General features: G+C 38.7%; 1 protein-coding gene across 1 annotated transcript in view; it reads left to right on the top strand.

The window, feature by feature from the left end:
* The first annotated feature begins 2729 nt into the window (after positions 1–2729).
* Positions 2730–13774, top strand: part of Dnah12 (dynein axonemal heavy chain 12) — a 165966-nt gene continuing 154921 nt past the window's right edge. The window contains exons 1-7 of the mRNA XM_038349317.1: positions 2730–2899; positions 7285–7366; positions 7511–7537; positions 8769–8958; positions 10406–10478; positions 11354–11512; positions 11721–11916. Of these exons, the coding sequence (XP_038205245.1) occupies positions 2730–2899; positions 7285–7366; positions 7511–7537; positions 8769–8958; positions 10406–10478; positions 11354–11512; positions 11721–11916 (897 nt within the window). The remainder of the gene's footprint in view (positions 2900–7284; positions 7367–7510; positions 7538–8768; positions 8959–10405; positions 10479–11353; positions 11513–11720; positions 11917–13774) is intronic.

The raw sequence follows: 13774 nt of genomic DNA, 5'->3' as shown, positions 1-13774 counted from the left end.
AGCCACCCCCTTGTGGTGCTATAAACATTAATAGAAATGGGTTAATCATGATGTGAGAGTTAGCAATCCTGGATTTCTTGTGTTTCCATATGAAGTTGAAGATGTTTTGTTTTCAATTTCTGTAAAAAAATATTGTGTAGGAATTTTGATGAGGATTACATTGATTTGTAGATTGCTTTTAATAGGATGGCCGTTTTCACAATATTAATCTTATCAGTCCACAAGCATGGAAGATCATTCCATCTTCTGGTGTTTTCTCTTCTTCATTTTTTTTCTTCATTATCTTAAAATTTTTGCTTGTTTGTTTGGTTTGGTTTAGTTTTTCAAGACAGGATTTCTCAGTATAACCCTCTCTGTCCTAGAACTCACTCTGTAGACAGGCTGGCCTCAAACTCTGAGATCCACCTGCTCTGTCTCCTGAGTGCTGTGATTAAAGGTGTGCGCCACCACTGCCCAGTTTCTAAAGTTTTTATTATACAAGTCTTTCACTTGCTTGAGGCTGTTGTGAAAGGCATTGTTTTCCTGATTTTTTTCTCAGATGTTTGTCATTTATATATTGAAAGATTACTGATTTTTATATGTTAATTTTGTATCTTGCTACATTGTTGAAAGTGTTTCTTAGCTGTAGAAGTTTCCTGGCGTAGTCATTAGAGTCTTTTATATATAAAATCATATGCCCTGCAAATGAAGGCACTTTGAGTTCTTCCTTTCCATTCTGTATCCCTTCAGTTGTCTTCTCTAGCTAAGATTTCAAGTAGTATATTGACTAGGTGTAATGATTGTTCTGTCTCTTTAAGAGACAATCAGCTTCCAGCCTGAGTTCTCTCTTTTCCATCTCCCTCTCTAAGAGGCAGCTTCTGCCTCTCCCCCACTTCTCCCTTTTCCCCCTTCAATCCTTCCCTCCCTCCCTTCCTCCCTCCCTCCCTCCCTCTCTCTCCCTCTCTGCTCTTTCCCCTTCTCCCCTCCCTTCCATAACCACTAAATAAATATTCAACCTCACTCTGCATGACAGTGCCTATCCATGTCTCTGTCTCTTGCCTGCCACCGTGCATCTCCCTGCCCTGGACCAGCCACAGCTCAGACACCTGCAGCTGTCCCTGCCTGGGACTGGCTGCTCTCAGAGCCCACTGCCTGCTGCCACATAGCCCACTACCACTGCTTGGGGACCTGCAGTGTTTCTGCTGCCTGCCTCCACCAATATAAAATGCTACCCCTGACCCACCAGAGAGCAGGCTGTGGCTGGTGGGAGGACAAGGTATTAAATGTGACAGGTCATGTCAAATGTAATAAACCAGACATTGGCCTGTATCTTATGTATTCTCAGGTGCAGAATGTTTATTTAAATACATATATAGTGATAAAATTGGAAGGGTAAAGAAAAGGAGCCAGTGTGAGGAGAAAACAGGAGGATGATGCATAAAAGTGAAAGATAAATATGTATTGACATCTCATCGTGAAACCCATTATTTGGTATGCTAACGGAGAAAATGCTCCACAAGTCTTCCTGGACCATACACAGGAGTTTCAAATCACAACATCCCTTCCTCAAGCATAGCTGTAAAGTTTGCACCTTAACCTGTTTGATTTTTGAAGGTGTTGTGTAAATAAATATCAAATATAAAAACAAGATAAATTATATTGAGCATAAGCTACATAGCTACAGAAAGTCACTATGAGAGTACTTGTAGGCTGCATTCCTCACTTGGAATATTTACATAAATCTGTGTCTTCCAGTGGATCTGCTCGTGCTAGATTTGAAAATCTTATTTCCTGGGCTCCTTGCAAGGGAAGGCAGTTAAACAGCAGCAGCAACAAGAAAACAACTCGCCCTCCATTCAGTTGAGTGAAAAAATTGTGTGACCGTTAATCTTAAATCTGTCCTAGTTCAGCAACTGCCTCTTCCAACAACCTGCAGCCCTTCCGGGCAACCAGGACAGTTTCCTTGGTGACTAAATTGTTTCTACTGGATTGTCTACGCCCTCCACTGGATACTTGCTGGAGGTTTCAGCCTTCCTTATCCAAGTTCCTTCCACCAGAGGGAAAATCTCCTAAGTCTGTCTCTACAGGATGAATAAGACGGTTGAATAGGTACCAGTCCTTTGTATTTCTCCTCCTATCCCTCTGAGATCTGTTAATTGGGTGCCTGCAGAAAAATCTCCAAACCCTTGGGGCTTTGGAGGAAGTGTAGTTGATAACATAGTTAACGTGTTTAGATGCTTTACATTGGCTTTGCATTAAGTATGACTATTTTTGGCAATTGTTGTACCACTTTCTGTGATGTTAGCCAGACTGATTCAATAATGTTTTGAAAAATGTTAATGATATTAAATACCAGCTTGGGGGAGGGGCATTCTCTCTTAACAACTAGGTTTTGTTGTGGTTTGCCTCTAGGGGAAACAACAAACCCTAGGTTTCAGAGTCGAAAGGCTGTTCAGTGCGCACTTAATTCAGTTCCTTAGTTTCCGATCGTAAGGAACAAATATCTGGTTTTGTTTCTTCATAGGAAGTGACCAGTAGAGCGATGTTTAGAACCCCTACCCACTCATTTCAACTGTCATTCTTTAACCACTACTATAGTTGGCAAGTTAATCTGAGAAGGTATGGAATTTCATTTATGCTATCGGTGTGTAAGATACACTGAATATATTGAGGCTTGATTTCATGCAATTATGTCTGTATGACCTTTTTCTTTTCAGGGTATAGAGTATTTTAATCCTTAGGAGGCCAAGATGTCAGACCAAAAAAAAAATGTCATTACAGCAGAAAAGGAGGCTTTGAACTTGAAGTTGCCCCCTATTGTCCGTCCCCCCAAAGACATAGGTGCTGACACACCAAAACAAAGTGAGCTGCTAAATTACAGAAGATCTAAGGAGCAGCAGAAGAAAATTAACCAGTTAGTGTAAGTTGCATATTAGTAAATAATTATTACTTGGAATTAATGATTAATGTAATAGACTCGTAAAAAAATTTAAAAACTATATAGGTTGTCAATGGATAAAATAAGGATGAAAATTCAAATTATTTAGAAAAACAATTGAGAATCAGTCATAATGATAGCTAGTTTTGTAAAGTGCTTGCTTGTCCAGATCGCCTTCCCTGTGCTTCTCACAGCCCCTCCATGAGGTGTATATTATTGGTAAAATAGTCGTTAAATCTTATTTTTAAAATATTTATTTTATATGTATGTGTATGTGCTTAAGTTTATGTATGTTTACCACATGTATGCTAAAAGAGGGGTCAGATCCCCTGGAGCTAGAGTTATGAGCTGCTCTGTGGGTGCTGGAAATTGAATCTGGGTCCTGAGCCATTTATCCAGCTCATTTATCTGTATTTTTAAATGAGTGAACGAAGGAACAGAAAAGTAATTTGCTCACACAGTTGAGGTTTTGTCCCGAGTGGTCTAATTCTGCGGGTCAAGTATCTTGTTACTGTTATGTCATAACTTGACGGATTTTGGGAAAGAACCAGGACTTTTCCTTCTTGGTTAACTTCTTTTAAAAGTAGTTTTGCAGCTGACTTAAATTTTACTGCCACATGGTTTGATGGTCATATTGCCAAAAATAACCATTTAAATTTTGGTAGTTATACATTATCGTTAAACAGGAATAAATAGAATCATATAACAACATCTTTAGACTTATATTTTTATAAGCCTATCCTTCACTTACTCATTTTTAAACCTAAATTTACAAAGAATATTATTGTTTATGCTGTTAGAGACCCTTTGCCCTCTTCATTCTTTTACACAATATTTCATTTTGTGTGTGTGTGTGTGTGTGTGTGTGTGTGTGTATGCAAGAGCCCCGGAGACCATAGGAGGACATCCTATCACCTGGCAGTTGTCCTCATATGGGTGCTGGGAACCAAACACTGGTCCTCTGTGTAGATGGAGGGGCGGGGCTGCGTCCAGCCACCGGGCTATCTTTACCCAAAATAATTACGTGGAAACTGTATTCTTTTAAACACTGCCTGGCCCATTAGTTTCACCCTCTTATTGGCTCTCACATCTTGACTAACCCATATTTAGTAATCTGTGTAGCACCATGAGATGGTCGCTTACCAGGAAAGATCTTAACCTGCATCCGATTCAGAGAAGAGAGGCATGGCGACTGCCTGAAGCGTCTGCCTTCTTTCTCCCAGAATTCTGTTCTGTCTACTCCGCCTACCTAATTTTTTGTCCTATTAAAGGGGCCAAGGCAGTTTCTTTATTAACCAGTGAAAGTAACACATAGACAGATGACCCTCCTCCATCACCTCTGGAGGAGTAGAAGAGCTCTGAAGCACTGAGCCCTCTCGCTAGCCTCTTGCCGGGTTCATTCTGAAGATCTTCCTTGATCTTGTAGGAACTTAGAAGGGATGCCTCAGGGTGGTACTCAGCAGAGAGTTATGGTTTCTTATTGCCATGAGCTACTCACAGTTCCATGGATATACTATATTTTTATCAGTTTAAAGATATGTTTTGTGTTTTATGCCAGCCCATGGGAGGCCTGTCCCTTTCTGAATAGAGGTGGAGGAGAAGTGGATGGGGAGGGAGGTAGATAGGAAAGGGGAGGGAATGGGAGGATCAGAGGGGGAAGAAAACTGGTTGGTATGTAAAATAAATGAAAACATGTTATTCAAATACATAATAAATAAATAAAGATATGCTTTGCAATTAAGGTTTAATTTATAGATTAACCTGTCTAGAAAGTGTTTGAATCCCTTCCACATTGCTTTAATCCTCTCTACAGATTTATATCACTTTATGTGGCATTATTAATTACTTGTACACTGTGCCTGTTACTAGGAAGATCATAAAAAACAATAAGAAAGGACTGCATTTAACACAAGTTTATTTGCCAGCAGGATAAGATAGTAAACATAAGAAAAACACATTACCCTTTAGATCAGTTGTTGTCAACTTGTGGTCACATCCCCCTCAAGGGTCGAACGACTCTTTTACAGGGACTGCCTAATACCATTGGAAAACACAGATGTTTACATTACTATTCATGGCAATAGAAAGATTAAAGTTATGAGGTAGCAACAAAAATAATTTTATGGTTGGGGTCAGCACAACATGAGGAACTGTATTAAAGGATCGCAGCAGGAAGGTTGAGAACCATTGCTTTAGATGATGGGTACTTTGAATAAACAAGATAGAGAAAGAATGTGGTAATCCATACCTGTAATCTCAGTACTGAGAAAGCTGAGACAGGAGAGCTGCGAGTTCATGGCCAGCCTGGGTTATATAGTGGGACCCTGTATGAATAAAAATAAATAATAAGATAATATAATAGAAACATGAAAGATTATCCCAGGAGCACCACAGAAAAGAGTTGTAGGAGCAACATTTAAGTAGAGAGCTAAAGAATGGAAACTAACCTTCCACTTAAATATTTATTTATTTATTATGTATACAATATTCTGTCTGTGTGTATGTCTTCAGGCCAGAAGAGGGCACCAGACCTCATTACAGATGGTTGTAAGCCACCATGTGGTTGCCGGGAATTGAACTCAGGACCTTTGGAAGAGCACGCAATGCTCTTAACCACTGAGCCATCTCTCCAGCCCCTAACCTTCCACTTAAACAGATAGGAGAAACTCAATCAGGGGATGGAGATAGCACGCCCAAAAGCCATGAAATATGAATGTTTTTTGTGTACATAGCGGTTGGCAATAGCCAATATCATGAAGGTACCATAGGCCTAGGGAAGACTGGTAGAAGGTGAAGAAGAGATTGGAGCAGCTTGTTCAGAGCTTTATAGGCCATAACAAGGAATTCAAGATTTATTTTTAGAACAGCGGATGCCATTAAAATGTTCTAAATAAGCCAGGTGTGGTGGTGCATGCCTTTAATCCTAGCACTTGAGGGCCAGAGGCAGGTGGCTTCAAGACCAGTCTGTTTATATAGGAAGGTCCAGATCAGCCAGGGCTAGAAGAAGAAAGGAAAAGGAGAGGAGGAAGGGAGGAAGGGAGGGAGGGAAGGAGGGAGGGAGGGAGGGAGGGAAGGAGGGAGAAACTGTTCCAAACAGGAATGTAACAGGAAATTATTAGAAATATTTTAATAAACAGCAGGTGGAAGGGGGTGCTACTTACAGAACTGTATGGACACAAGACAGTGTTTTGCTTTTCAAGACAGGGTCTTACAGATCTGTACCACTCTCATTTGCTGCTTGATAAAATATACTGCCTCAAAGTTTCCCAACTATAATACCACATTAATAATAATGAAAGTAGAATTTCCATGTATTTATTTACAAAAAAAGGCTGGAGTTAATTATTAATTTGCTTCAACTTCTTGGATGCCAACATCATTGTTATGGCCTCTTAAGTATTTCTGGTGCTTCCTCAATATGGCCGCTGCTCATGTGTGAGTTTGTTCTCCTTGGCATGTCAGCTGAAAGACAGAGGGAGGCTTTGTGAAGCCTTCAAGAGGTGTTTCTTAACACAAGGAGTGAGGAGCTTTCTCTGACATGTTGGCTTTTTAACAGACATGGCTTAGTCTATATTAGTCATTTTAAAACTATCAGTAAGTTAAAACTGAAAATTATTCTATTTTTAGTATTACAGTATTTTTGAATAATTTAAAATTTAAGATATCACTGGTAATAGCCACTAGAGTTTGTTTCTCATAAAAAAAGTTTTTTCAAAACCATTCTCTTGGAGATGTGTGAAAATAGCATTATGAGATTAATGTAGTCATAGTGTTTCAAGGTCTTTCTAAATAAGTAAAATTTCAGTTGAGACTTCAGGAATGAAAATTTATATATGTATGTAATAACAATTAGTAAAAAAGAGGACATTGATTTGAAGGAGACTAGGGATGAGTACAGCAAATGGTTTGGACAAAGGAAAGGGAATGGACAAATGTAATTAAATTGTAATTTCAAAAATAAACAAAAAATTAAAATGTTAAAAAGAAGAGTCATGTATGGACAGAGCTGTGGTGGAGATGTATGAGAGAAGAATAGATAAAAATATTAAGAAAAAAAGTTCTTTCAGAGGCAGATATGATGGCTCATGCCTGTAATTTCAACACTTTGAGAAACTGAGGCAGTAGTATTGTCATAAATAGAAGAGCATCCCCAACAACACAGGAAGTCCAGAGTCAGCCTGGGTGAGGTTGTCTTCAGTATCCCGCTCCCCCTCCTTAAAAAAAGGTAAAGGAAATGAAAATGCAGTCTAAAAATCTCTTGAAATTTCTTTGTTTAGTATTAGTATAGATATCTAAAATGTTCAACTTCAAGTATTTTAGTAGTTAATTTACATTTTATCATACATTTTTCTAACCATAAATTTCAGAATTTCTGGAGCAAAAAAAAATTTAGACAAAACCCTGGAAAAAAGAATACCTCCATTACCAGAGCCAGACTTCCCTCCAACTGTGAGTTCTCTCTTTAAAACCACCCTGTACTGTTTTATTTCTTAAGTGAATCTCAATAGAACACATTTAGAACAGTTATATTTAAGGTTTTGTTTGATTTAAGTGTTTTAAACTTATTCCTTGTTTGTCTTTTATTTTTCACAGATGACCAGTGATACTAAAAAAAAAGGAGTGAGTGGATATTCTTGTTTTGAAAATGTTCTGAAAATGTTCAAAATAATTATTACAAAGTATTCTCCTAAGACCACCCACCGAGCCTCCTCCAAGAAAGACCTCCATAGACAAATTTATAATTCTACACCCAATGGGGCAAGCATGTTGTGGGCCACAAATGAGGTTTTCAAGAGTTGTATTTGTGTTGCCATCCATTACTTGAGGATTATCTGTATAAAATTATAAATTTTATAAATCTGTATAAAATGTATAAATATTTTAGTTCTTATCCCAAACTATTGAAAAATATTCAAAATATCAATTATAGAAAAAATACATCTCTCTTGTAAAAATAGTATAATAACTAATTATCCTAATATTAATATAATGTTTATTTTTTGCTTAACAAGTACTTATAGAGAGTTACTATATACTGCCTATGTGCCAGGTGCTAGAGATTTTGGGCAGCCACTGACAGCATGAATAGAAACATGGGACTGGGAAATGATAGAAAGAAACACGCAAGCATGCAAAATTCATTTAATAGTAAAGGATCCAGAAATTTTTGGAGCTGGTTACATATAAGAGGACATTATAAAGCATATTTACAGATGGGGCTGTAAATTTTCTAAGTCCATCAAGATTTTCTTTTGGGATAAAGGACTGAAAATATGAATATGAAATTCTCCTTATGAACTGAGAACACTGTGAAACAGCATCCTTTGATTAGTCACTGTTTTGGTTTAGTTTATCTATTTTTTTAAAAAATCCATTACATTTATTTATACTGTGGTGTAGTATGGTGTGAGGTGGGGTGGTAGGGGTAGTGGTACTGCTGGTGCTGGTGCTGCTGGTGCTGGTGCTGCTGGTGTTGCTGGTGCTGGTGGAGGAACTGCTGGTGCTGCTGGTGCTGCTGGTGCTGCTGGTGCTGATGCTGGTGCTGTTGGTGCTGCTTGTGGTGGTGATGCTGGTGGAGGAACTGCTGGTGCTGCTGGTGCTGGTTGTGGTGCTGGTGTTTGTGCTGCTGCTGGTGCTGGTGGTGGTTGTGCAGGTGGTGGTTGTGCTGGTGGTAGTGGTGGTGCTGGTGCTGATGTTGCTGCTGCTGCTGGTGCTGGAGGAGATGCGTGTACGACTTTTAGAATACTTTTTATTCTAAAAAAAATACTGTCTTAGAAAATAGAATTTAGGAGCTACACAGAAATGCTTTATCGTTCTGACCCATTTGGCTTGTCCTTTTAATGTTCCCAAGCTAAACTACATTTTTATGAAGCAGTGCGTAGAGAGTAGTCCTATAGTGCCTATTCAGTCAGAATGGCTGGACCACATGTTGATGCTGATACCTGAGCACTTAAAGGAGGGGAAAAAGAGAGAAGAACTGCTTGGAAGTCTCGTAAAGGAGGTGTCGAGTGATTTTGAAAAAAGCATGAAGAGATATTTGGGTAAGTAACGTTTGATACGGCCCAAACTTCTTTTACCCCTGTCTCATGAATCAGAAGCGGAACGAAGCAGGGTGTTTGGCATACGTCTGTAACACCAGCGCTTGAGGGGGAAGTGGGAGGATGAGGAGTTCCAGGTCCACCCTCAACTCACAGTGAGTTTGAGACCAGCCCGAGATACATGAGATCTTGTCTCAAAAAAAGCAAAATAAGACAAAGTATTGAATACTATCTATTTCAAATGCCTGTATTTCTTCACTGTGATTTCAGCCGATAGCTATATTCTGAGACTGCAGGCCAATCAAAGATTTTAATTTAAGGATAACTTTTGCATTTATTAGCTACTATTCATTGCTATTTGTTTTTTTCACTATAGTCTTAGCTATCCTATTTTTTATGATTTAAAAAATCATAATTTTTTATGATTGTTAGGAAATATGATCGTTAGATTAAATATCACAAAAATTTTAATCTTTGTGATTTTTATTAGCATATTGTTATTGTTGCTTTTTAGACAGAGTGTCACTTTGCAGCCCAAGCTGTCCTCAAAGCTTATGGCAATCCTCTTACCTCAGTCTCTCGAGTACTGTGGTTACAGATACAAGCCACCATGCTAGACTCTGCCTTTTCTTCTTGAATTGACAAAATTATATCTATTTATCATATACAGTTTGCTTCAAAATAATGTAGGCCTTGTGAACGTCTAAGGTGAACCAACTGAAGTGTACTTCTCCATGCATGTTCTAGAAATGATTGAAAGTAGCTAAGTATTTATAAACACAGTATCATTTTTCACTATCTTCATATTATTGTACAATAGATCTCTTTAACCTATTCCTCCTAGCTAACTGAAATTCTCTAACATTTTGCCCACATCCCCCTAACTCCCTTTCTCCCCGGTCCCTGGTAGCTGTCTTAGAACGAATTTCTGAAGTGTATGCCAGTGATCTCTGAACAGACAGAATGCAAAGAACTGAGAAGTAAAGGGTTCCTATGCTGGCTCTTTTGAGGGACACCTCGCTCAGCCTAGTAGAGTGGGAAGGGCCTTGGTCCTGTCTCAAAGATGTGCTAGACTTCGTTGACTTCCCATGGGAAGCCTTACCCTCTCTGAGGAGTGAATGTGGGGAAGGGGGGAGGTGGAAGGAGCTGGAGGAAGGGAGGAAGTGGGAACTGGGATTGATATGTAAAATTTCAATTACATAATAATAGTAATAATAACAATTATTAATAATAAAAATGTTCCTATATCTGAATTCACCTCCAAAGGAAGGCAAAAATAATGCTAAGAGTTTGATTATATGAAAGAAAGGGATTTTTTTCTTATATTCATTTTAATGTACAGTAAATTCTACCTTACAGTATCAAGTTAGAGATTTAGACAAAAAAAAATCTTAGTCTTAGAGAATAGATCCTGGAATATATACATATTAACACAATATGTATATTTTAGTACAGAGTGTTCTTGTGAAACCAGAAGTTAAATGGCTTGAAGATGAAGGGGGCCCTTTGCCGGAATCTCCTGTGTGAGTAAACTGTTTTTAAAACACCATATCATCTAGCTTTGGGCACAGTTTTAAAATGAGCTAACCTTCTATTCAAGTCTGTAGTCATGACGTGCAAATGCATTTTCCTTTAAAAATCTCCAGTTATTCTTTACATTAATCATCGAATTCTACTTACAATAGTAGGAGGACCAATATGAAAAATAGTAACCTGATAAGCATTGTAAGGTGGCCCACACCCATAATCCTGGGACTCTGTATATGGAGGTAGGAGAAACAGAAGTTCAAAGTCAGCCTCAGCTACATAGTGAGTTTGAGGTTAACCTAAGCTACATGAAACCTGGAATAATAATAATACACAAAAACTCAACTTAGCCTCGAGTAATTTTTGATATATTATGCCAGATAGATTTTCCCATAAGCCTAACACTGTTCTTTTTTTTTTTTTTTTTTTTTTTTTTTTTGGTTTTTCGAGACAGGGTTTCTCTGCAGCTTTTAGAGCCTGTCCTGGAACTAGCTCTTGTAGACCAGGCTGGTCTCGAACTCACAGATATCCGCCTGCCTCTGCCTCCCGAGTGCTGGGATTAAAGGTGTGCGCCACTACCGCCCGGCTCCTAACACTGTTCTTAATTCTGTATTTTGTGTAGCTGAGCTAGGCCAAAGTAGACATTAACTGGGCATATGCGCTAGCGCCAGGAGTCTGTTTCGGCTGCTAATGATCTCTCTCCTCTGAAGATAATGTAGTTTCAAAACTGTGTGTGCAAACTCAGAAGGCTTCCATTCTTTACTGCAATTCTTTCCTCCCAGTCCCCAGGGTTTTCACTTTAACGTTAGTTTCTCAAAGCTTAGGGTATATTGTTCCAGTCACGTTTAATGTGGTATTTTGCTTTTTCCAGAGGACTGGATTATTCCAATCCGTGGCATTCTAGCTTTGTGCAGGCAAGAAACCAAATATTATCTAATTTGCACATCGTTCATCCAACTATGAAAATTTTGTTGGAGCTTGGTTATACAATTTTTGCAGATACAATTTTGCTGGACTTAACGGGAATTAGGTAAAATTTTATATGTATTGACTAAAACTTAAAAGCTGAATGACTCCTTTTCTGAAATATTTTATTGTGTAATTTTAAAGCTGATTTATAAATCTCTAAAACATTTCTTTATACTTTAGAACTTAAAATTTTATCTTATCTGTTTCAACAATTGTATAGAAGGCCAATCTGCCATTTGTCTGAATTATTTTCCTTTGTCCATCTACAGAGCTAGAGGCCCAATTGATTGTGACACTCTGAGAAACGATCTATCAATTCAAGCTAAAAAAGCAGAAGAGAAAATAATGAACACATGGTACCCAAAGGTTATAAATCTCTTTACTAGGAAGGAGGCACTAGAAGGCATTAAGCCTGAGAAAATGGATTCCTTTTACAACTGTGTTTCCATACTTATGTCAAATCAGGTATACGTGCTATTGTGTCAAATCAGATACATGTGCTATATGTGTACCTTTTGAGTGATAAACACTTAGATTCAGTACTTAAAATAAAATTTATTAAAGCACAGTGCTAAACAAAATTTTAAAAATAAATTAAATAAGGACAGGGAAATGGCTCAGAGGGTAAACGAGCTGGCCATACAACAACCCAGGTCCTATTTCTGGGGCCCTTGTAAACAGCTGGATGCAACAGCCTGCGTCTGTAATCCTACAATGGGCAGTAGAGACAGCAGTAGAGTAGAGATGGAATGGAAGTAGAGATGCAAGCTCAGATGCTGGCGTAGTCAGTGCAACAAGAGAAACAAGAGAGGCCCTGCCTCAGCGAGGTAAAAGGAAAGCAATGGCTTCCAACATGCTGTCCTCTGATCTTCACAAAAGTACCGTGCCACATACATGTACCATGGCATGAAAATGCCTGTTGTATTCACATACACATTTCCCAAATACATTTTAAAAATAAAGAAAATATTTTATTATAATTTAATTAAAAATGTATCAGAAAATACTCACGTTCAGAAGCAGCCTAAAGGGAGAAGGGACTGGTAATATAGCTTAGTGATGGTGTTCATCTGTCATACATGAGAATCCTATTTCCAAGACAACTCAACACATTCATAGTGAAGTAAAAATAAAGCGAGAAAGCATGGCAGCGTGTGCCAGCGAGTTCTCCCGACCCATGCGGAAAGACTGTAAGCCAGTTGTCTCTAGTTTTCCTGCAGTGTGTTAGCAGAAAGACTAGCTTAGAAAATATATTTATTAAATTCCAAGATGGTTACTTTTCATTTGATTCTCAGGAAACGTTGATTTTAGGATGCTTCCGATCATCTTTAGGTGGTAAACACACAAGCAACACCAACCGTACACAATTTTGTAATTTGCCCTTACATTTCTACTACTCCAGACATAGAACTCTAGAAAAAAAAAACTCTAGAAAATGTTCTGAATGAAAACATTCCGTTTCAGTGAGGAGCTACAAAAGTCATTAAGTCAACCTTGTTTGTTTGAGTACAATGCGTCCATATGCAATGCAATTCTTAATTGGCAGTGTAGCCAACATGGTACCGAGCGTATGCGGTTTCCTTTCCTCTTGCTGCCACTCTCCTAAGGCCTATGATTATTTGCTAAGAAAAGATGAAGCATGTTTGGGAGATTGTTCAGATCCGAGCATGTCTTCTTGACCAAATATCTAAGAGCTGATCCGAAGTAAGCATGCACTTTCACGCTTAGACATGTACCCATTCCTCCGTCACCATGGTTCTACTTCTGCTGTCACCAAGCACGTGATGGACACCTGACTTCTCCAGGAGGAAAAGTAGCTGGAGTTCTTCTGCTTACTGATTTCTGCAGCATAAATACTTTCAACACGTGGAATTCAAGATTCTAATAATTTTAACAACTCCTCAAGTTTGTGATTGTTCAACGATTGTGATTGTGACCATAGGAGGTATCTTTAGTATCAGGGCCATTGTCTGCTCCTGCCTTCATGTGTAAGGTGCAAACCTTCTAATCCCCAGTCTTCTCCATTTGCAGTGACATTTTATTTATATTTTAATAAATGAAGCTTGCCTGAAGTTCAGAGAGTAAAACGGCCACACTGGCCAGCCTTACGTACCAGGCAGCAATGACACACACCTTTAATCCCAGTGGCCACACTAGTTGTCATAGAAACCGGGCGGTGCATGATTTACTTTAATCTCAGTGGGGCATGCCTTTAATCCCAGACCTAGAGAGGGTTATAAAATGAGAGCTCTCAGACACAGTCTCATTCTGAGATTCCTGGAGGCAGGATCACTATTTTAGACTGAGGTTGAGGTAAGAGCCA

This window comes from Arvicola amphibius, chromosome 12 (genome assembly GCF_903992535.2).
Source record: "Arvicola amphibius chromosome 12, mArvAmp1.2, whole genome shotgun sequence".
NCBI lineage: Eukaryota > Metazoa > Chordata > Mammalia > Rodentia > Cricetidae > Arvicola > Arvicola amphibius.
The sequence above is the reverse complement of the archived record's forward strand: the minus strand, read 5'-3'. Positions and strand labels throughout refer to the sequence as shown.